The sequence below is a fragment of the Desmodus rotundus genome, chromosome 13, assembly GCF_022682495.2.
Source record: "Desmodus rotundus isolate HL8 chromosome 13, HLdesRot8A.1, whole genome shotgun sequence".
In the NCBI taxonomy this organism is placed as follows: domain Eukaryota; kingdom Metazoa; phylum Chordata; class Mammalia; order Chiroptera; family Phyllostomidae; genus Desmodus; species Desmodus rotundus.
This window is the reverse complement of record NC_071399.1, coordinates 49,358,651-49,383,593: the sequence shown is the minus strand read 5'-3', so window position 1 is coordinate 49,383,593 and position 24,943 is coordinate 49,358,651. Positions and strand designations below refer to the sequence as shown.

Sequence of the window (24,943 nt, the reverse complement as noted above, 5' to 3'; positions counted from 1 at the left end):
GAAACAGCAATATCTTTCAGCCAGCGTCCGACCCTGCCTGGAATAGATTTCCATTCTCAACGACCTGGTTTTTCTGGGCCCCTTTCATGGCCCCTATTCGAGTGTTGCATTTTACCCTAGACCGAAGAATTTCTGCATTTTCTCTTGGTGAAACTGATTTAAGTCATGAGCCTGTAAAGGAAGTTGAGTGTCTGCTTCCTGTACACTTTTCTTGGCCAGAAAGTAGAACTGATCTCTGCATAACCTTAAATGCTCTCTTGGGTCGGTGGCCCTTAATGGAGTTCTTAGGACACCTGGAGTTCTTAATGGAGTTCTTAGGCTCTGAGTTCACGGAAGAAGAGGCCATTGGATTGGAGTGTTCTTTTAGAGCACGACAGGGTCTCCTGAAACGGATCGTCAAAAACCGATTTTTTTTGTAAATACAGCAATTAGACGTTAATGAGCGCAGTATTTGTACCTTATTTTTTCATGTAGGTGAGTGTTGTTTCTTATGAGAGTTTCATAAGATATATATGTATACTCAAAATGTGATTATGAGTGTTTGAACCTCAAGCAAAATGGTTTGTTAAATTTTAAAAACTTTTTATCACATGACTGCATTATCAAGTAAATCTGAGAGGCCTTTCCAGTTCACCTTTCTAAAATAACTGCCTTATCATCATTCCGTAGCTTGTCGAACCTGTGTTGTTTGATGTGCTAGGGAATGTCAAACAACACAGCTTTGACATGCAAAACCCTTTCCACAGCCCGAAGTGATTCTATGTTCATGTGTTCAGTGTCGGTTACCTCCCTCTCCCTAGCACTTGTACATGTGCATGCACACACAGTCACATTACATGAGCGTAGTACCCTTGCCTGTCACACCCAGAATTGTGTTTGGCACACGGTAATTGCTCAAGATAGGTGATGAATGAATGAGTGATATCTTACTCTTCAACCCTAGCCTTAGTCTCTGGAACTCATCTGACTTATCACAGCTATCAGTATGACTTAAAAAAGATAAGAGTAAGTGAGCATTTCTCTCTCCGTGCTAAATGGAGGAGAGACATTAAGGAGATCTCCCTTGTGGACTTAAAGAAAGATCTTGAAAAAATGGTGGAACTTGAGATAATGCATTTATTATTGGAGCACAGTAAATGCTCAGTAAATGTTTACCTTAACAGGATTTCGATGGGTGGACAGAGGCATAGCATAGTATGCTATGGAACAGAAATGCAAGACTGCAATGTATATTAACATGATGTCTCCTGGAAAACAAAGAGATTATTATGCCTAGAGCAGAGGGTCTGTATAAAAAAAGGTTTGGAACATGTACTCATTCTTTGTATCTGACTCAAGATTGAAAAACTGAAAAGGTATATAATGATTTAGAGTTCACACTACTTCCTAGAAGAAATGAGTGAAGGTACACAGTAGGGATCCAACATGTATTTTCTTAACCATTTTAAGAATTATAACCCTTCTAATTGCATATATCTAGTTACAGACACAATATGGTGTATTGGTTACATAGATGTGGTAACCAGAGGGCCTGGATTTGAATCCTGGCTCCATCATTTGCTAATTATATAACCTTGGCTAAATTACATAATCCCTGGGTGCCTCAGATCCATCATCTGTCTTACGGGGTGTGAGGAGTAGGTGTGAGGTGTGAGGATTAAATGTATAAATGTATGGAAAGTGCTTATAACAGTTAGGAAAGTAGTATTATGTAAATGTTAGCTGTTATGTTTAATAATATTTTCATTTCATCAGATCTTTCGTATTGGTCAGAGTTTATTATTATACATAATAAAACTTAACTTTTGAAATCATCTTAAAAGTCAGTGGTGTCCCAAATAATATCACGTCAGAGTGTTATGCTCCTCTGAGAAGTCTTTTCTGGTAGCCTTTCTTACCTCTGAACTTTTATTGGACTTATTTGGGAACATAAGTTAATACTTTTTTCTTGTTATTTGACCTATGTTATTTTTGTGTCACAAACTTGATTGGCTTCAAGCTCTTTGAGAGCAAAAAGCATTTCTTACCTATCTTAGTGTCATTATGGTATAATAAATGTGTATAATAAGAGTTTGATATTAATGATTATTTATTACAGGCAGAAAGTAAAACGGAAGTAGCATATCATTTTATGTTTAAAAAGATTTGTTAGTATCCAAAACATAGTCTTAGTAACTTTTTACCTTGTGTTAGGTTCCTAAATATTTGTCACAGCAATGGGCTAAAGCCCCTGGAAGAGGTGAAGTTGGGAAACTGAGGATTGCCAAGTAAGTTATTTGTATGTTTTTGCCATTTTGAAATGCTGTTTGTAAAAAATTTTATAAGTTTTTTTACATAGAATTGTAGTCTTTTTCAGAAAATTTACCTGGAAAATTAGAGGTAATGAGCATGTCAAAGCTAGTCAAGAGATGGTTACATGCTTTGTAGGGAGTCATCTGTGAACATGTGTGTACACAGACAAACACTCTCACATTCACACTGCCCCCCTTCTGACAGGTGTAAATATGAAATCAAATTTATTGGTAAAACTTATTGGCAGTACAGCAGAGTATGTAGTTACTTCATCCCTCCTTCCCCTCCATATCTTGTGAGGAGGTATGCTAGGGTTGTCATAACTGGATGTATCAAGTGCTTGAGTAGAAGGCTTTTGCCCTTGTGCCACTGTTGGAAGTAGGTAGGGAAAACCTGGTAAACAGTGTAACAGTGTAGTTTCTTGGTGGAGGAAATGGCCTTCTTACAAAGGGAATCCTCCAAAGTTCAGCCTGTGTCAGCCAGGGGGCTTGTGTTTCACTCTCTATCCATTCAATTTTTAAAAATTTTTATTTCTAATGAGTGAAACAAAAAAGATCTAAAATCTCAACTCCGAGAAGAATCATTTGTTCTTGCCAGTCTTATACCTCTCTTTGAACTTGACCTTGGCCTCCCCTCAGCCTTGCTGTTTCAGAGCAGGGACAACAGTTTTGTCCAAGGGGATACACACACAGTACCTTGTGGGTATGAGGTGATTGTAGTTATAAACTTTCACAAAAGACTTGATCTTTGACCTCTTGACAATTTCTTCTTACCCATGGCAGCTATCTCTTTGTGGGGATAGTGGTCAATTCCAGACGCACCAGCATGGTTGTAAGCGTAGTCTGAGGTGCCATCATCAGTGTTCTTCATGATGCCTGCTTTGTGTCCAGAGTAGCATCCAGCCAGGACCAGCACCACCTTCCAGAGTTTCACAGACTTGCCCATTTCCACAGTGGCCACTTGGGCCTGGAGCAGAAAGGCTCTGTCCATTCATTCCTAATCCAACTCAATTTCCATGCCTGCTGCTTCATTAAATAGCTCTTATCTGCCACGATTATCCTCTCCTTTGTCAAGCTTTTGCTTTAAAACAAACCACCCCAAAATTCAGTGGCTTAGAACAAAAACCATTTTATTTGCTTATAATTCTGTCAGGCAGTTCTGGTTGGGGCTGACCAGGCTGGTCTTTCTGGCTAGAATGGCGTTACTCCTGTGTCTTGTGGTTGGCTTGCTATCAGCTGGGGTAGTAGTCATGTGTATTTCATTTCCAGCATGCTCATTCACGTGATGGTGAAAGAACTCCTCGTAACAAAAGAGAGGGGAAACCCCAATGCAGAGCCACTTTACAAGACTATTCTTGGATCTGGTTTGCCAAAGTTCTATTGACCAATGCAACTTCCATAGCCAAGCCCAACTTCAGGGGTGGAGCAGTAGACTCCACCTTTTGGTGGGAGTCACTGCTAATAATTTGTGGTCCATTTTTGTAGTTTACCACACCCATGTTCCTAAATCTTAACAGTCAACTAGCAGCCCTCTTGATCCACCTTCAACAGAATTTAACATACTGATCACTTCTTATCCCCAAACCCTTTTTTCCACTTCATTTCCAGGACATTATTCTCTTGATCATTGGCTATTCCTTCTCAGTCTCTATTGCTGGCTCCTTCTCATGTTCTCACGTAGGGTTCAGTTTTTAGTTTTTTCCTTCTATTTAGGGTTCTATAACTCTAGAGTTCAGTTTTTAATTCTTTTCTTCTCTCTATTTGACTGGTTCTTTAGGTGGTCTTATTTGGTCTCAGATCATATCAGGTGTGTTTAAAGATCTATCTCAAGTATGGCTTCTGTCCTGATCTTTAAGCCTCATGTATCTGACTACCTCTATGATATTTCAAACCCTTGGATGTTTTGGAGCATTTCAAACTTAGTAATCACTTTTCTTCTCTTCCTTCTTTTTGAAACATTCTTCTTTTAGATATCCCCATGGATAATGTTAGCTCAGCCAGGCCTTTTCTAATTATCCTATATAAAATAGCACCTAGTACTCTATTCCCCTTATTCTCTTCTTTCCCTCTGTAGAACTTACCACTGTTCTTTCATTCAGTTGATAAATATTTATTCAGCTTCTACAGTGCCCATCTGACATACTACATTTTTGTTTGTATGTTGTTCATCTGTTCTAATAGAGTAGAAGCTCCACAAGGTCAGGATTTCGGTCTTACTGATGCTATATCGCCACAGTCTAGAACAGTGCCTGGCATAGTAGACACTTAGTAATGATTATTGAATCCATAAATGAAAACTGCTATGACAAATTTATAATAGCTATTTTATTCTTTAGTTCCAAAAGTGAGATAGTTAGAAAATTAGAATGTGAGCATTTTTAAAGCATGAATTTTTCCTGCATCTTCTCCCAATGTATAGAACCTAGACATCTTTTTCCCTAAAATACCCACTGTCTCTGCAAGGTTTATACTTGTTTTGTAGGAGTTTCATTTTAAAATTAAACTAATCTTTCCACACCAACATCCTGCTTCAGAAAACTTCCGGTTTTCAAAATCTTTGGTACATGGTTTATTTTACTGACAATCATGCAGACTGTCCTAATAATATGGCTTATCTTAAACTTAATACTTAATTATTAGCTTTGTTTCTAAATAATTTAACATTTAATATCATATGTGGGCTCATTAATAGTAAAAAATATGCAAACAAAAAATGAGATACAATTTTTCTGTTATAAAATTGACTAAGTTTAGAACAATGTTATATTCTTTTAGGTCGGTACAAACTTTGAAGGGCAGTCAGGTATCATATATGTATAACACATACACACATACATATTGCTGCTCAGAGCAAAGTAGAATAAAAATTCCACTGTTTTCTCTGCCAATTAGCTCACAGTGGAAGCATTATGTTCAGTTGTTGATGCTGCCCTTACAGAAAGACAAACTGATACAGCAGCATGGGACTGGGATAATGAGAAGGCTAGAAATATTAATGATAAAATATCATGCTTTTGACCCAGCAGTTTCTAGGAACTTATCTTGTGGAAGTTACAAGTTGGTGATGGCACAGATTGAAAGGTTGGCATATAAAGATATTCATTTCAACATTGTTATAGAGAAAAACTAGTAACATTCTCAAATTCCTTACTAAGGGATTAAGTAAACTGGGCACATTTTACAATTATTTAATATTCTTTAAATAATCTCAAGTTGCAAGAAAGTAGGAGGAATAGTATAAAGAACTTTTTTACTACATCAAGGACATTCTCCAACATACTCACAGTATACCCCTCCAAATCAGTAGATAAACATCAAATTATACTACTACTTAATCCTAGACTTTATTCAAGATTTGTCAGTTGTTTCCATAATGTGTTATAGCAAGAGGATCCAGTCCACAAGCTCGTGTTGTGTTCTGTCATCAGGTTTCTTTAGTTTTCTTAAATCTAGAACATTTGGACGTTTTTCTTTGACTTGTATACTGTATAAATGTCAATACTCTTGGGTTTATCTGATGTTTTTTCATGATTAGATTCGGGTTATTCATCTTTGTCAAGAATATCACAGAGATGAAGCTGGATTCTTAGTTTTTCTAGCAAAGTTTCCATGTTTACATTTTGTCCCATTACTGGTAGTTGTAACTTTGATCACTTGATTAAGGTATATCCTGTAAGCTTTTTCACTGTAAATGTCCTCTTTTCCCCTTTGTAAATATTAAGTGTTCTGTGGGGTGATACTTTGAGACTATGTAACTATTTCATTCACCATCAGATTTTTTACTTCATTCATTTATTTATTGATATTAGTATGAACTCATGGATTCCAGTTTTATTTAATGGGTCACAATTTGTTACCATCATCCTTGGTCAAATTGTCCAAAATTTAGCCAATGGAAGCTTCTTCTACCTGGCTCCTGTGTTTTCTCCCTTTTTTAATTGTGGTAAAAAAAATTATGAAGCTATATATATATAATATTTAGCATCTTAACCATTTTTTAATCCTCACCCAAGGATATGTTTATCGATTTTGAGAGAGAGAAGGAGGGAGGGAGAGTGAGTCAGACAGAAATTGATTTGAGAGAGAAACATTGATTGGTTGCCTCTTCTATGTACCCCAACTAGGAATCGAAACTACAACCTAGGTATGTGCTCTGACTGGGAATCATACCTGCAACCTTTCAGTGTATGGAACGATGCTCCAACCAACTGAACCACCCAGGCAGGGCCGATTTTTAAGTAAATAGTTGAGTAGTGTTAAGTCCTGTGGCCATTTGACATGTTCTCACTATTCTTTGAGCACCTTTGGTCACAGAGACGTGTACAATGTGTCTGTCTTAAAGTTAGCTAAATTAAATGCCTCCAGAAGCCAAGTGCAGGAGTGATACAGAAGGGACTGTAGTGAATTCTGTGCCTGCCTATCAGTGTTTGTCACGGGGATTGTTGCCATGCTGAATTGGGATGCATCGTTGCCAAACCTTTCAAATCTTTATTAAAATTTAATCTCATTTTATAATCACGGATATAGCTTTTAAATCTTCTGCTGGCTGAGGACAGGGACCTTACACTTAGTACTTTACATATAGTAGGTATTTAATACATTTTTAAAAAATTAGACACAAAATAGGGGGAGGTTAAGAATAGTATAGGAAATGGAGAAGCCGAAGAACTTATATGTACAGCCCATGGATGTGATCTAAGGACATGAACTTCCCCCCAATGCTGGAAGGAGGGGGTGGTGCAGGCGGAGGGGTAAAAGGGAGGGAAAAAATGGTACAACTGTAATATAATCAATAAAATATACTTTAAACAATTTTAAAAATCAGGCTATTATATAAGGTGTGCATTGATTCCATATTTGTGGGGAAAAAAAACACTTAAAAACATGTAATTCAAATACATAGAAATAGTCTGGAAGGATATTTACTGTACCTAGATGTTAACAGTGGAATTATGGCTATTTTAAAACTTATTTTGGCTTGTCTATGTGTTTATGTATGGACATATATTGTTTTTATAGTGTAGACAAATTGTTTATAATTTTAAAATATTGTTAAATTTAATTTTGGTCTTTAAGATTTTGTTAGGTAAATGAAACATCTTCAGTTAGACAAATAGTAAAATTTGCCGAAATATTGTATATCTGTATTAAGTACATATTCACATGCTGCTGAATGCTAAAAATGCTCACAAATAAAGATAAGAATTGTAATAAAATCATTATTTGGATAAAATAATATTAGGACAGTTTGTAATAGTAATAAGTGACACAAACTTAAAATACTCATGGGATTAATGTGATTTTTCTCCTATAGGATTACAGATAGGATAGTTGAAGAGAGCCAAAAATAAATATTAAGCTCTGTAAATATAATACTTTATATAAAAATGCAATAGTGTTATTTCTTTTAATGATGATAAATTTTAAGACAAAAACATGAAATCTAAATAATTAAAATTTCTTTTCTCCTTTTAAGGAATCAAGGAAGGACTGAGGTAAGATTATTTCTAGATTTTATTTAAAACATGAGATTATTTTACTGTGTATTAGTAATGGTGAAGAGAGGGTGCTGTTTGTATTCTGGAAAACTCCACATCAAACTAGTAGCCAATGGTCAGAAACACATTAGTATAAACGCCACCCTTGTGTGGATGAATGGACTCCTTTCTAGTTGTTCATTTTTAGCATTCTACTTTGACCTAAAATATACCCTCTCTCAGTACTTACGAAACTTAGTGTTACCTCAGTGATACTTTAACATTGTTTCAGTGTGGCAGAGGCATTTAATTTAGATTTTTGAGGGCTTTAGATTAGACCCATTAAGTCCAGCACATAATTTGAAGTACCTATCACACAGTAGACAGATATTTAATAAATACTTCCTAATCTTCCTTTGTGGTTAGGAGATCAGTATTTTATGTTTATAAATCTCTTCGATGTAAAATTTGATATTCTTTTGGGGAGATCTATTGTATAGTAAAAATCATTTTGAAAGAATGCCTACTCTGTCTTTTTATTCTAAATCTCTGTATTGAGTATCCTTATACATATTTAGTTGTATTTATTAAAATATTCAAAAATAAAAGGACCATGTACTCATCTAGTAGTCATCAAAACCTAAAAAAGAAATATATCCTCTGCTTACAGGAATGTTTAAGCTATCTAAGTAGCTCATTTTTCTCCCTTCAAGTACAATTGCTTTCTCAATACTCCTAAAGTATTCATTCATTCAGCAAATACTGTTTTCCCTCTATGTGCCAGGCACTTTATAGGAGATAGATACATATATAGGATTGGCAAAAAAATCTGTTGAGTTTTTTCCGTAAAATAAAAGACATATTTTTCATTTTCACCAATAACTTTATTGATTTGGATATTTTGAGTATGTTGTCTGTCTTCCATGTGGTATAACATTGATCATTCTCAATTAATGTCTCAGTTTGATCACTATTAATTTCAACCAGTCTACCTGACCTTAGAGTGTCGTCCAGCGAGAAATCTCCAGCATGAAACTTCTCAAACCACTTTTGACACATTCGATCAGTCACAACACCTTCTCCGTACACAGCACAAATCTTTTTTAGGGGGTTCCATTTGAGTTTTTAGCTTTCTTGAAATAATAAAGCATAATATGCCAAAAATGTTGCATATTGTTTTCCATCTTCAATATTAAAATGGCTATACAAAAATTCACCAATTTGGTAAGTTTTTAAAAAATGCATCCTGATATGACAGCTATCATAATGCAATCTAACAGAATTGTTTTGAATGAAGTTAAAGACAGCCAAGCACTACTAGAGCCATCTTACAGGAAAAAAACCAAACAAACTTTTTGGCCAGCCCAATACACACACACATATATATTTATATTTATTTTTTCAAGGGTATAAATATAACAAGACATGGGCTCTTGACCTGGAAGACCTTAGGGAGAAAAACTGTATCCCTGTTTTGAAAATAGAATTTCTTCAGCCATAGATCAGAGAAAATATTTGAAAGCTATGTGTATTTATAATGGTGGATTAGCCCCATTATTCTGAATATTGGAATAGAGTCTCTTTTTAACTAAGTATTAAAGATTTTCGGCTAAAGTTTAAAAAATGCTTAAATGACTAGAAGAGATTCACATTTTTAAAACGTTATTTGATATATAATGAGAACTTCTGTACTTTTGAATATAAGTCTATTGTAATAAGTTCTGCCTAATGTGTCTATTAGGTGTCATTTACTTTAAATGAGGATCTTGCAAATATTCATGATATTGGCGGAAAACCAGCTTCAGTCAGTGCTCCTAGAGAACATCCTTTTGTCTTGCAAAGTGTTGGAGGACAGACATTAACAGTATTTACTGAGAGCTCATCAGGTAAGTGAGAATAGAATTATTTAATGTGATTCCTATACATGTTGAATAGATTTTCTGTCTCAATATACATTCTAAGGTCATTACCAAGGCTGTTCACCTATTGTGAAATACCTCTGTTATTCATGTCATACTACTTCTCTTTACTGTAATTGATGAAATTTTGGCTGTTACTAGAAGTGTTTAATTTCCATTTGGGGCATTAAGAAATAAAACAAAGCAGCTGGAAAAGTGTGGTGTGTCAAGCTGTCTTCTAAGATGTTAAAGAAACTGTATCCTGAGTTTTGCCTGTTTTGATAAATTGATCTTCAGCAACTATAAGTTGTTTTTTTGAAAAAATGCTGCTTAATATTAGGGAATGTTTTAGTCTGAATTTTTGCTCTCATGTGCTTTCGATATTAAGAGGGCCTGTGTAATGCAAAGGTGAATGTTTTTCAATTAGTATAGACTTTCAGGAAACGGTGTAAATTATAGTTCAATTTTGTGTGTTTGATACATGTATTTTAACCATTAAGTAAATCAGGAGCAAGTGTTTCAGTTTGTGAATTAAATACAGAGGGAATGTTTTTGCATCATATGTATATGAGTATGTTTATTTTCATTGTTTCTTGGTTTGTAACCTTCACTGAATTTAGAACATTGCTATTAAAAAAACAGGCAACTTACTTTAGTGGAGCTAATTTCTCATATATAATTCATAAAGGTTTCTGATGGTATAAATGAAAAGATCCATGATTTTGTTGTATTTTCACTAATCATTAGGGAAAAAGCTATAAAAATTTTAGTATGTTAAGAACATCATTGTTGCCCTGACCAATGTGGCTCAGTTGGTTGGGCATCATCTCACAAAGTAAAAGGTTACAAGTTTGTTTCCCAGTTAGGGCACATGCCTGGGTTGTGGATACAGTTCCTGGTTGGGGTATGTGTGAGAGGCAAACAATAGATATTTCTCGCATTGATGCTTCTCTTCCTTTCTTCCTCCCTTATACCTCTCTCTCTAAAAAATAAATTAATAAATAAAATCTTTTTTTAAGTGTCATTGTTGAAAAAAAGGAATATGCTCAGATAAACTTTTTGTAATATCTTGAATTGTTAGTAACTGTATACATTGAATTATAAAAATTAGTTCCCCCCCCACAGATGTAGAATCTAAAAAATGGTAAATTAGAACTTTCTAGTCATGTGATTTAAGGTTAAAGAATTGTTTTATTGCATTATTTTGATGCTGTAATAATTCATAGTGTAGTATTCGTATTATGGGAAGTAGAAAATGTTAGATACATACATTTTCTCCTGGAGAAGTTTTAGCCATTCAATACATGTTTATTGTGTCCCACATTGTGCAGGGCATAGCTTAGGCAAATCCAAGGAGCCTGAAATTTGTCTTGCTGTTGATGGGATTTAGTAAGACCTATTGAACCTGTGAGGTTTTCTATACTTTTGTGGTTATCCTAGAATGGAGGAGGCATGGAACCAAGATGGTAAAAAGGAGGCAAAGCCTTGAAGAAAATTTGAGGTAGGGGAGCTTGAACTTCCCCTGTAGAAAAGGTATCCTATTTCAAAATTTTTATATCTTACATTGCTAGTTTTTCCAAAGCATGACTTATTGCTGCTACTTATACAAAAGACAGTAATTTAGAAAACTAAGATTTTTTGTCCTCCAAATTAATCTTCCATTTTTAATCTTTAAATCCTTTAGTTAGTGTTGTACTCTCTTTGAACATTTTGGTTCACATTTCTGGTTACAGAATACTCCAAAATGAGTGTGGTGTTATAATGATAGTAGGAATATGGAAGAGATCAAGATTGTCATCCTTCTGGAGTTTGGACAATATGTCCTGCTGTGTAGAACTAATACAGGTCTAACTTGCTATTAGATGGTCTATACTATATGGATATTTTTGCTTCTTAATCTCATTAATCATTTATGTTTGAGGTAGTTCTTTGACTCTGTATTTTTCTGTGCTTTAATTTTCTTATTAGTGAAATGGGGATAGCAGTTATTTACATTTATGTATAAATATATTTAAAACACTTAGAACAATACAGTATATAATAAATGCTCAGCTGTTATTACTAATATTATTATTAGGTTTATTTTTAAACACTTGGTTTCAAGTTTAAGATGTGAATGCATTTTTTAATTTTTTTTAAATTTATTTATTCATTTTTATTGTTTTATGTTTTATTCATTAACTTTTTTTTAGAGAAAGAGGAAGGGAGGGAGAAAGAAAGGGAGAAAAACATCAAGCCATTGCCTCTCATATGTACCCTGATCAGGGACCAAACATACAACTCAGGCAGTGCCCTGACCGGGAATCAAACCTGTGACTTTTTGTTTTGCAGACCATGCCCAACAAGCCACACTGGCCAGGGCATGTGCATGCATTTTAGCTCTCTCTCTGTGTATATCACTTAATAAAATTAAGTGAATAGAGATGCTTATGTTTAGTGTTGTTTTATTGGATGACGAAGAAAAAGCTGTGGAGTTGTTACTAACAGTTTGATTTCTTTTCTGAGGAGTCTTATGTTATTTGTTATTTCTGCTTGTTAAGGCATCAGTTTTACAATTGGGTTACATGGCTCTGACTGCCATGACACTTTTAAAATGCTAGGTATATATGTATATTTGCATGTTTTTCTGTAGAACAGACCGTAGCTCTCATTAGATTCTCAGAGGAGTCTGTGACACAAAAACACTTCAGAGCCACCACTGTAGTGTTACCTTGGTTGTTCACTAATTGCCAAAAGTATAAGTAAGTAAACCATTTTACACTGAGTAAGTGTTTCTTTATTTTTACATAGAAATATACATGAGGCAAGCATTATCTTTAATATCTTTATCTTAATACCTGCTTATTAAAAAATTAGGTTTTTTGTTCTGGCCAAGGTGGACACGTAGGTAAATATGGTTCACTTTCTTGCACAACCAAAAGAAGGATGACAACCAATTTAAAAACAAAACACAACCAGAACTGGCAGAAAATCAAAGTGTATGGAAGTCTGACAACCAAAGAGTTAAGAAACATTCACCCAGACTGTTTCGCCAAGACAAAGAAACCTGGCACAAATTAAAGAACAGGTCAAAATTCAAGAAAAAGAGCTAAGTGACCAGGAGATAGCCACCCTATAAGATGCAGAGTTCAAAACACTAGTAATCAGGGACCTTCTGGCAAAGATGGAGGCGTAGGTAGACACACTGCACCTCCTTGCACAACCAAAAGAAGGACAACAACAATTTAAAAACAAAAAACAACCAGAACTGACAGAAAATCGAACTTCACGGAAGTCCGACAACCAAGGAGATAAAGAAAAAACATTCATCCAGACTGGTAGGAGGGGCGGAGATGGGCAGCCGGGGCAGAGAGGGCTCTTGGCAACATGAGGGCTGGCGGACAGACCCAGTGAGGTGGTGGATTGTGGAACAAAGGGGGCAGGGAGTGCGAGAACTAGCAGACCCCACGGCCCCACATTTGTGCATAAATAAACCAGGAGTAACGGTGGGGGAGCAAAACAGACTGCCCAACCCAGGGCCCCAGCGCTGGGGAAATAAAGCCTCAAACTTCTGATTGAAAACATCCGTGCGGGTTGAGGTGGCAGTGGGAGAAACTCCCAGCCTCACAGGAGAGTTCTTTGGAGGAACCCACAGAGGCCTAGAGCATGCACGAGCCCACCCACCCACCTGGGATCAGCACCAGAGGGGCCCATTTGATTGTGGGTAGTGAAGGGAGTGACTGCAATGCGGCAGAGAGTGGAACAAGCGCCATTGCTCCCTCTCGGCCCCTTCCCCACGTACAAAGTCACAGCGCAGCAACCAGCATTAACCCCACCCTGGTGACCACCTAAGGCTATGCCCCTTTACCTAACAGGCGTGCCAAGACAAAAGAAAATGGCCCAAATGAAAGAACAGATCAAAGCTCCAGAAAATATACAATTAAGCAACAAAGAGATAGCCACCCTATCAGATGCACAGTTCAAAACACTGGTAATCAGGAAGCTCACAGAATTGGTTGAATTTGGTCGTAAATTAGATGAAAAAATGAAGGCTATGCTAAGAGAAACAAAGGAAAATGTACAGGGAACCAATAATGATTGGAAGGAAACTGGGACTCAATCAACGATGTGGACCAGAAGGAGAAAGAAACATCCAACCAGGACAGAATGAAGAAACAAGAGTTCAGAAAAATGAGGAGAAGCTTAGGAACCTCCAGGACATCTTTAAATGTTCCAACATCCGAATTATAGGGGTACCAGAAGGAGAATAGGAAGAACAAAATATTGAAAACTTATTTGAATGAATAATGAAGGAGAACTTCCCTAATCTGGCAAAGGAAATAGACTTCCAGGAAGTCCAGGAAGCTCAGAGAGTCCCAAAGAAGCTGGACCCAAGGAGGACCACAACAAGGCACATCATCATTAAGTTACCCAAGATTAAAGAGAAGGAGAGAATCTTAGAAGCAGCAAGAGAAAAGGACACAGTTACCTACAAAGGAGTTCCCATAAGACTGTCAGCTGATTTCTCAAAAGAGGCCTTACAGGCAAGAAGGGGCTGGGAAGAAGTACTCCAAGTCATGCAAGGCAAGGACCTACATTCAAGATTGCTCTATCCAGCAAAGCTATCATTTAGAATGGAAGGGCAGATAAAGTGCTTCCCAGATAAAGTCAGGTTCAAGGAGTTCATCATCACCAAACCCTTATTTGAAATGTTAAAGGGATTTATCTAAGAAAAAGAAGATAAAAAAAAGAACTGTAAAAATTACAGCAAACTCACATTTATTAACAACCACACCTAAAACAAAAACAAAAGCAAACTAAGCAAACAACTAGAACAGGAACAGAACCACAGAAATGCAGATCACATGGAGGGTTATCAACAGGGGAGTGGGAGGGGGAGAGAAGGGGGAAAGGTACAGAGAATAAGTAGCATAAATGGTAGGTGGAAAATAGACAGGTGGAGGGTAAGAATAGCATAGGAAATATAGAAGCCAAAGAACTTACATGTATGACCCATGGACATGAACTATAGGGGGGGGAATGTGGGAGGGAGGGGGTGTGCAGGATGGAGTAGAGTGAAGGGGGCGGGAATGGAACAACTGTAATAGCATAATCAATAAATATATTTTTAAAAAACACTAGTAATCAGGATGCTCACAGAAATGATTGAGTATGGTTGCAAAATAAAGGAAGAAGTGAATATTGTGCAAAGTTTAATGAAGCAAAATATACTTGGAACCAACAGTGAAGGAAAGGTAAACGGGACTCAAATCAATGATTTGGGACAAAATGAAGAAATAAACATTCAACTGAAACAAAATGAAGAAACAAGAATACAGAAAAAATGAGGAGGGGCTTGGGAACCTCTTGGACACCTTTAAACATTCCACCATCTGAATCATAGGGATGCCAAAAGGAGAAGAGGAAGAGCAAGAAATTGAAAACTTATTTGGAAAAAATAATGAAGAAAAATTTCCCCAATCTGGCGAAGGAAATAGACATAGAAGTCGAGGAATCGCTGAGTCCCAAACAAGAGCACACCAACACACATCACAATTACATTACTTAAGATTAAAGATGAGAGAATCTTCAAAGCAGCAAGAGAAAATGAGACAGTTACCCACAAAGGAGTTTATATAAAACTATAAGCTGATTTCTCAAAAGAAACCTTACAGGCGGCAAGAAGGGGCTTCAAAGAAATATTCAAAGTCATGAAAAGCAAGGACCTGCATCTAAGATTGTTCTATCCAGCAAAGCTATTATTTAGAGTGGAAGGACAGATAAAGTGCTTCCAAGACAAGGTAAAGCTAAAGGAATTCATCATCACCAAGCCCCGGTTGTATGTAATGTTAAGAGGACTTATCTATGAAAAAGTAGATCAAAACTATGATCAGTAAAGTTACAATGAGCTCAGAACTGTCAACAACCAAACAAAAAAAACCAAAAATGAACTAAGCAAACAACTAGAACAGGAACAAAATCCCAGAAATGGAGATCACATGGAGGGTTATCAGTTGGGAGGTGGAGAAAGGAGAATGGGGGAAAAGTTACAGGTAATAAGAAGCATAATTGGTAGGTACAAAATAGACAGGGTAAGGTTAAGAATAGTATAGGAAATGGAGAAGCCAAAGAACTTACATATACGTGCCATGGACATGATCTAAAGAGGGGAGAATGCTGGAGGGAATGCTGGTATGAGGCAGAGAGAGATAAAGGGGAGGAAAAAATGGGACAACTGTGATAGCATAACAAATAAAATATACTTAAAAATTTACTTTTTAAAAGATGCTCATTAGAGAATATATTTATTGATTTTAGAGAGAGAGACATGGAGGGTGGGAGGGAGACACATTGTGAAAGAGAAACACTAATTCATTGTCTCACGTGTGTGCCCCTACCAGTGACCTGGTGACCAAACTCACAACCTAGGCATGTGCCCGGACTGGGGGGTGGAACTCATACCTTTTGGTGAATGGGAGGATGCTGCAATCAGCTGACCACTGGGCCAGGGCTTAAAAAATTACTTTTTAGGCTCTTCATTTCTTTTTAATAGTGCAACAGGTTGGGGAAGAAAAATAAAACCTCTTTGAGTTTATTGGGTTGAGTTTATTTTTAGTAATTTTATTCTTTGGTTATATTTTTGCATGGCCCATTTTCATCCATTTTTTCTAGTGATTCAGTTCCACATATTTGACTGTTTGAGGGGGTGGGGTTATGATATGTATTACGATGCTTTCTCCTTAACTAAAACAATCTGTGTCACCCTTCCTCTCTTTCTAAAGTAAATAAACATATTCTTGGATAAATATTTTATTTAATCTTTTTTTTTTAATATATTTATTGATTATGCTATTACAGTTGCCCCATTTCCCCCCCCACTCCACTCCATCCTGCCCACCCCCCTCCCTCCCACATTCCCCCCCTATAGTTCATGTCCATAGGTCATACTTATAAGTTCTTTGGCTTCTACATTTCCTACACTATTTTTACCCTCCCCCTGTCTATTTTCCACCTATCATCTATGCTACTTATTCTCTGTACCTTCCCCCCCTCTCCCCCTCCCACTCCCTTAATGACAACCCTCATGTTCTAGTTGTTTGCCTAGTCTGCTCTCGTTTTTGTTTTATGTGTGGCCGTTAATAACTGTGAGTTTGCTGTCATTTTTACTGTTCCTATTTTTGATCTTCTTTTTCTTAGGTAACTCCCTTTAACATTTCATATAATAAGGGCTTGGTGATGATGAACTTCTTTAACTTGACCTTATCTGAGAAGCACTTTATCTTCCCTTCCATTCTAAGTGATAGCTTTGCTGGATACAGTAATCTTGGATGTAGGTCCTTGCGTTTAATCTTGGGTAATGTAATGATGATGTGCCTTGGTGTGTTCCTCCTTGGGTCCAGCTTCTTTGGGACTCTCTGAGCTTCCTGGACTTCTCGGAAGTCTGTTTCCTTTGCCAGATTAGGGAAGTTCTCCTTCATTATTTGTTCAAATAAGTTTTCAATTTTTTGTTCTTCCTCTTCTCCTTCTGGCACCCCTATAATTCGGATGTTGGAACGTTTCAAGGCGTCCGGGAGGTTCCTGAGCCTCTCCTCATTTTTCCAAGTTCTTGTTTCTTCATTCTTTTCTGGTTGGATGTTTGTTTCTTCCTCCTGGTCCACACCATTGATTTGAGTCCCAGTTTCCTTCTCATCACTATTGGTTCCCTGTACATTTTCCTTTGTTTCTCTTAGCATAGCCTTCATTTTTTCATCTGTTTTTCGAATAGATTCAACCAAGTCTGTGAGCATATTGATAACCAGTGCTTTGAACTGTGCATCCGATAGGTTGGCTATCTCTTCGTCGCTTAGTTGTATTTTTTCTGGAGCTTTGAAGTGTTCTGTCATTTGGGCCATTTTTTTTGTTTGTTTGTCTTGGTGCGTCTGTTACTTTAAGGGGCGGAGCCTTAGGTGTTCACCAGGGCGGGGTAATGCTGGTCGCAGCGCTGTGACGTTGTACGTGGGGGAGGGGCCGAGTGGGAGCAATGGCGCCCGCCTCACTCTCCTCCGGCTTCCAATCTTTCACTCTGCTACCCACAATCAAACTGGGCCACTCTGGTGTTGGTTCCAGAGTAAGTGGGCCTGTGCACACTCTAGGCCCCTGTGGGTCTCTCCAACAACCTCTCCTGTGAGGCTGGGAGTCTCTCCTGCTGCCGCCCCAACCCCCAGGGGCGCTTTCAATCAGAGGTTTGAGGCTTTATTTCCCCGAGCTGGAGCCCTGGGTTACGTGTTCTGCTTTGCTCCCCGCCGTTCGTCCGGTTTATCTGTGGGCGAATGTGGTGCCGCGGGGTGCTACCCAACGCTCTGCCTGCCCCGTTCTCCGCCACTCTGAGTCCGGCCCTCTGGGTTTATCTGTGCAAATGTGGGGCCGCAGGGTCTGCTAGTGCTCGGACTGCCTGCGTCACTTGTCCCACACTCCACCAGTCTCAGTCCCGCCACAGCCACGCGAGTCCTCTCCACCCCGGTGCCCGTCTCCGCCCCTCCTACCAGTCTGGATGAATGTTTATTTTCTATTTTCTTGGTGTTGGTCCCCCTTGCTGTTCGATTCTCTCAGTTCTGGTTGTGCGAGGAGGCGCAGTGTGTCTACCTACGCCGCCATCTTGGTTCTCCTCTTTATTTAATCTTTTAAAAATATTTTATTATTTGTGTTACTACAGTTGTCCCAGTTTTCCCCCCTTTGACCCCCTCCACCCACCCTGCCTCCCATTAGCATAGTCAATCCCTTCACCGTGTCTCTGTCCTTGGGTCATGCATGTATGTTCTCTGACTACTCCCTTCATCATCTTTGAAACAGGCCCCACCTCCCCACCTCTCCTGTTATAGCTCTTAGTCTCCATGTTTCTATGCCTCTGATTCTGTTTTGGTTCTTAGTTTATTTTGTTCATTAGATTCCACTTATAAGTGAGATCATGTGGTATTTGTCTTTCATTGACTGGCTTATTTCACTTAGTAAAATAGACTCCAGTTCCAACCAGGCTGTCCCAAAAGGTAAGAATTCCTTCTTTTTTATTGTTGTGTAGTACTCCATTGTATAAACGTACCACTGCTTTTTTATCCACTTATTTATTGATGGGCATTTGGACTTGCTTCCAGATCTTGGCTATCGTAAATAACGCTTCTATGAACATAGGGGTGCATATATTCTTTTGAATTGGTGTTTTGCAATTCTTAGGGTATATTCTCAGAAGTGGAATTGCTGGACTAAAAGGCAGTTCCATTTTTAATTTTTTGAGGAAACTCCATACTGTTTTCTACAGTGTCTGCACCAGTCTGCATGCCCACCAACAGTCTATTAGAGTTCCATTTTCTCCGCATCCTTGCCAGCACATGCTGTTTGTTGATTTATTAATTATAGCCATTCTGACAGGTGTGAGATTATATCTCATTATGGTTAATTTTCATCTCTCTGATGGCTCATGATGTTGAGCATTTTTTAATGTCTATGGGCCCTCCGATGTCCTCCCTAGAGAAGTGTCTTTTCAGGTCCTTTGCCCATTTTTTAATTGGATTGTTTGTCTTCCTGGTGTTGAGTCATATGACTTCTTTATATCTTTCAGAGATTAAATCCTTGTCTGATGTATCATTGGCAAATGTGTTCTCCCATACAGTGGATTCCCTTTTCATTTTGATGATGTTTTCTTTAGCTGTGCAGAAGCTTTTTAATTTGCTCTAGTCCCACTTGTTTATTTTTCATTTCTCTTTCCCCAGGAGATATATCAACAAAAATATTGCTACTCAAGATATCTGAAATTTACTGCCTATTTTTTCCTCTAGAATTTTTTCAGTATCATGAATTATATTTAAGTCTGTTATCCATTTTGAGTTTATTCTGGTATATGGTGTAAGTTGGTGTTTTGATTTCTTTTTCTTTTTTTTTTTTTTTGCAAGTACTAGTATACTTCTCCCAGCACCATTCTCTGTTTTATGCTCTTGCCTCCTTTGTCAAATATTAATTGACCATAATGGTGTGAGTTTTATTTCTGAGCTCTCTATTTTGTCCCATTGATCTATGTGTCTGTTCTTATGCCAGCACTGTTTTGATTAAAGTGGCCTTATAGTACAGTTTGGTATCAGGTGTTATGATCCATCCAACGTTGTTCTTCTTTCTCATGATTGCTTAGGCTATTTGGTGTCTTTTCTGATTCCATAAGTTTTTGGAATATTTGTTCTAGATCTGTGAAATATGCCATTGGTATTTTAATTTTTAATTTTTTAAAAAGATTTTATTTATTTACTTTGGCGGGGGGGAGGGAGAAAGAGAGGGAGAGAAACATAAGTGTGTGGTTGCCTTTCACGTGCTCCCTGTTTGGGACCTGGCCCGCCACCCAGGCATGTACCCTGACTGGGAATCAAACCAGTGTCCCTTTGGTTTGCAGGCTAATACTCAATCCCCTGAGCCACACCAGCCAGGTGTCATTGGTATTTTAATAGGAATTTCTTTGAATCTATTGATTGCTTTGGGTAGTATGGACATTTTAATGATATTAATTCTTCCAATACATGAACATGGTATGGGCTTTCACTTTTTTGTATCTTCCTCTATTTCTTTCTTCAGTGATCCTATAGTTTTCCAAAGATAGCTCTTTTACCTCCTTGGTTAAATTTATTCCGAAGTACCTATTTTTTTTTCTGTTGCAATAGTAAAAGAGGTTGTTTTCTTAGTTTCTCTTTCTGATTGTTCATTATTGGTGTATAAAAATGCCAGTGATTTTTGAGTTTTGATTTTGTATCTTGCTACTTTGCCTAATTCATTTATTATGTCTAGTAGTTCTTTGGTGGAGCATAGGGTTTTTTGTGTATACTATCATGTTGTCTGTGAATGACAATTTTTCTTCCTCTTTTTCACTTTGGCTACCTTTTGTTTCTTCTTCTTTGATCACTGTGGCTAGGCCTTCCAGTACTATGTTGATAAGAGTGGTTAAAGTGGACGTCCTTGTCCTATTCCTGATCTTAAGGGAGAAGCTTTTAGTTTTTGCCCATTGAGTATGATGTTGGCTGTAGGTTTTTGTATATAGCCTTTGATGTGGACTCTGACTAGCAGGGTCCTTGTTCTGGATGCGATGAACACATTCACAGGGACCGCAGAAGTCCTGTGGTGAAAAAGGAATGGCGTGGCCACTCTGAGTGCCCTGACACTTGCCTGGACAGGCTTTTATTGCTTTCTGGTAGCACTACATCAAAGAAGGTTCTCATTCGTTATGCTCATGTTTCCTTTAGGTGATTACTTTTTACAGATAACAAAGAAAAGGATGTTGCTGATTACTTCTTATGGATAACAAAGAAAAGGATGTTGCAAATGCAAGGAAAAAAGTGATTGAACTGGTTACACTCCATCCTTGGGAGGTTTAGCACAGACTTTAGGAAGTTACTTTAAAGATAGGCAGTAAACATTTGCGGCCTTAATTCAGGGTGAGGGAGTTTAGCAAAAGCAAGCCTCAAAGCGTCGTAGATATAATGCAGGCCTGGTCCCCATGGGAAAGCTGATCTGTGGGCCTGGCTCCTGTGTGCCTCCTCGCACCTGTCGCTTTTCCAAACCAGGGCTGAACTATATTCGCCACTGCCACTCGGACTGGTTCCCTATAGGCCTTTATTACTTACATATGACCCATACATTCCCATTTTACTTAAGTGGCTGCTGAATTTTATCAAATGCCTTTTCTGCATCAGTTGCTCTGATCATGTGATTTTTACCTTTCATTTTTTTTGTTATGTATCACATTTATTGATTTGCAAATATTATACCAAGCTTTTGGGATAAATCCCACTTGATCATGGTGAATGATCTTTTTAAAGTATTGCTAGATTTGATTTGCTAGTATTTTGTTGAGAATTTTAGCACCTATGCTTATCAAGGATATTGGCCTATAGTTTTCTCTATTTGTTGTGTCTTTACCTGGTTTTGGAATTAGGAATACTGGCCTTGTAAAAGAGCTTGGAAGTCTTCCCTGTTTTGGAATTTTTTTGGAATAGTTTGAAAAGGATAGGTGTTCTTCTTTGAATGATTGGTAAAATTCACTTTTGAAACCATCTGGTCTAGGACTTTCTGTTTGCTGGGAATTTTTTTTTATTACTGTTGCAGTTTCATTAGTTGTTATAAGTGTATTCAGGTTTTCTGCTTCTCCCTGATTCAGTTTTGGAAGATTGTGTATTTCTAGAAATTTACTCATTTTGCCCAGGTTGTCCAATTTCTTGGTATTTAGTTGTTGATAGTATTTTCTTACAATGTTTGTATTTCTGTGGTATCAGTTTCTTTTCTTTCATTCCTGATTTTATTATTTTTTAAATTATACTTTATTGATTATGCTATTACGGTTCTGTTTTTTCCCCCTTTGACCCTCTCCACCCAGGGCCTCTCCTTCTCCACCCTCAAGGAGGAGAACTGCAGGTGTCTAGCTCACCACTGTGTAATTTTTTTAAATTATATTTTATTGATTGTTATTATAGTTGTCCTCATTTTTCCTTTGCCCTCCCCCCATCCAGCGCCCCATACTCCCTCAGGCAATCCTCCCCCTCATTGTTCATGTCCAGGGGTCATGTGTATAAGTTCTTGGGCTACTCCATTTCCTATATTGTACATTACATCCCCAAGGCTATTCTGTAACTGCCTATTTGTACTTTTTTAATCCCCTCATCTCTTCACTCATTGTCCCTTTCCCCCAACCCATCTGGCAGCCTTCTAGTAACTAACTTTTTTTCCTTTGCTTTTAAGAGTCTCTCTTTATCTTTAACCTTTGGCCTTTTAATAGTAATGTGTCTTGAGTGTAACTCTGTGTATTCATAGTAATTGAGACTCTCTGCGCTTTTTGGACTTCCATGTCTATTTCCTTCGCCAAATTAGGGAAGTTTTCTTTCACTATTTTTTCAGATAGATTCCCAATTTCTTGCTCTTTCTCTTCTCCTTCTGGCACCCTTATGAGGAGAATGTTGGACTTCTTGAAGTTGTCCCAGAGGTTGTTTATACTATCCTCATTTTTTTGGATTCTTTTTTTGTTTTTTGTTCTGCATGGTTGTTTTTTGCTTCCTTATGTTCCAAATCATTGATTTGATTCTTGGCTTCATTCACTCTACTGTTGTTTCCCTGTAAACTGTTCTTTATTTCAATTAGTGTATCCTTCATTTCTGACTGGGTCTTTTTAATGTTGCTAAGGTCCTTACTAAGTTCCAGAGCATCCTTATAACGAGTGTTTTGAACTCTGTGTCTGTTAGATATCTTATCTCCATTTTATTTAGCTTTTTCTCTGGAGTTTTGATCTGTTCTTTCACTTGGGCTGTGTTTCTCTGTTTCTTTATTTTGGCAGCCTCCTTGTTTCTATGTATTAGATAGAACTGCCTTAAGTGGCCTTGGTAGAGTGGCCTAATGTAGTAGGTATCCTGTAAGGTCCAGTAGCACAGCCTCCGCTATTACCCAAGCTGGGTACTGGAGGTGCACCCTTTGGTTGGTCTGAGTACACACACCTTCCTCTTGTAGTTGAGACTTGGTTGCTATTTGCAAAGCATTGGGAAGGATTTACCCAGGCCAGTCAGTTGCAAGGATTGGCTGTGACCACTGACCACCACTCTCCTCCCTCTATGGAGGATCAGCTATGCAGGGGCCCGGTGATGGTGCTCCTGTGTGGTCTGTAGTTGTCCACTGGGTGTGTTAGCTTCTGGGCACAGGTGGCAAACAAGGCTCACGTACCAAATCTGGCCCTCTTCCTTGTTTTATCCAGCCCAGCACCTTGTTTCTACCTGGTGGCAGCACCGAGCTTCTTGCCCCTAGTTAAGGGGTGGTTACATTTATACAGTCCTAAAATTACATTCAGCCCTTTGAAGGTAACTGTGAGGCTGATGTAGCCCCTAGTGAAAATGAGTTTGACACCTCTGCCCTAGGGTTTCCTGGATGGTACAGGCCAAGTTCAGCTCCCACCTGTCTTTTCTCCAGTGTACCCTCCCTGAGGTGTAAAACAATCTGAGATGGCTGCTACTTGTACTGGGCTTTGAGATTCCCAGGTGAAGCCAAGCTGTGACTCTAATATGGCTCCTGCGGGGGATCTTAAAGCTGGGTGTTGCTTGTTTCATAGGATTTAGGAGCCAAGACCAGCCATTCTTATGGAAAAGCAGCTTGGGTGGGCCCATTATTTGGCTGGGGTAGAGCTTCTGTGAATCTCCTAGGTGGGTCTCACAGTGTTAGCCAGGTTGATGGAGTCTCAGATATGGTACCAGCCTACCTGCTCTGTGGAGGGGAGAGCTCAGCAAAGGGACATGGCCTCTGCTCACCCCGATGCCAAACACTTCAGTCTCTCCCTGTATACCACTGGTGCCCTTCAAGCTGCCACCTCAGCGCTAGAGCTCAGAGGGAGCTAGTCTGAGTAGGTTAGTCCATGTGTGGGTTCCCCAAGAGGAACTGCTTAGGGCTCCAGCAGCCTCCTTCACCAACTCAATCCCTGGTGGTTTTCACAGCCAGAAGTTGTGGGGACTTACATTCCTAGCACTGGAATCCTGGTCTGGAGGCACTGGTGTGGGTCTGGGACTCTTTGCTCCCAAGACATCCCTCCTGAATTTTTTTCCACGTGGGTGTGGGTCCAGCGTGTTCCATGTCTGCACTCCTCTTACCAGTCTGGATGGATGTGGTTTCTTTAGTTCCATGGTGGTCGCACTTCCATTCAACCCAATTTCTGATGTTGCTGAGTGATAGTTCTATATTTTAGTTGCAATTTGATGTAATTGTGTAAGAAAGTGAGCCATGTCTGCCTATGTCACCATCTTGACCGGAAGCCTCACTGATTTTATTAATTTGTGTCCTCCCTCTCTCTGTTTCTTGATGAGTCTGGTTAAAGCTTCATCAATTTTGTTTATCTTTTCAAAGAACCAGCACCTGGATTTATTGATCTTTTGATCTTTTTTTTTTTTTTTTTTAGTCTGTAGTCATTTTTCCCCTCTGATATTTACTATTTTTGTCCTTCTACTCTGGGCTTTGTTTGTTTTTGTTTTCTAGTTCTTTTAGGTATACAGTTAGATTGTTTATTTTAGATTTTTCTTCTTGAGATAGGCCTGTAATGCTGTCAGCTTCCCTCTCAGGAATGCTTTTACTGTGTCCGAAAGGTTTGGGTTGTTGTGTGTTCATTTTCATTTGTTTCCAGGTACTTTCTGATTTCTTCCTTAATCTCTTTGATGAGTCATTTATTACTTAATAATGTGCTATTTAGTTTCTATATATTTGAATATTCCTGAGTTTTTTAATTGAGGTTGATTTCTTGTGATTGTGATCTGAGGAAATGCTTGAT

General features: G+C 38.2%; 1 protein-coding gene and 1 pseudogene across 2 annotated transcripts in view; one reads left to right on the top strand and one right to left on the bottom strand.

Moving 5' to 3' along the window:
* The window catches only part of GTF2F2 (general transcription factor IIF subunit 2), a 169,488-nt gene that overhangs the window by 402 nt on the left and 144,143 nt on the right, over window positions 1-24,943 (top strand). For both annotated transcript variants that reach the window (XM_024569570.4, XM_045202408.3), the window contains exons 2-4: window positions 2,194-2,267; window positions 7,768-7,786; window positions 9,510-9,654. In XM_024569570.4, coding sequence (XP_024425338.1) covers window positions 2,194-2,267; window positions 7,768-7,786; window positions 9,510-9,654 — 238 coding nt within the window. The remainder of the gene's footprint in view (window positions 1-2,193; window positions 2,268-7,767; window positions 7,787-9,509; window positions 9,655-24,943) is intronic.
* On the bottom strand, window positions 2,765-3,891 carry LOC112312953 (large ribosomal subunit protein eL27-like; annotated as a pseudogene).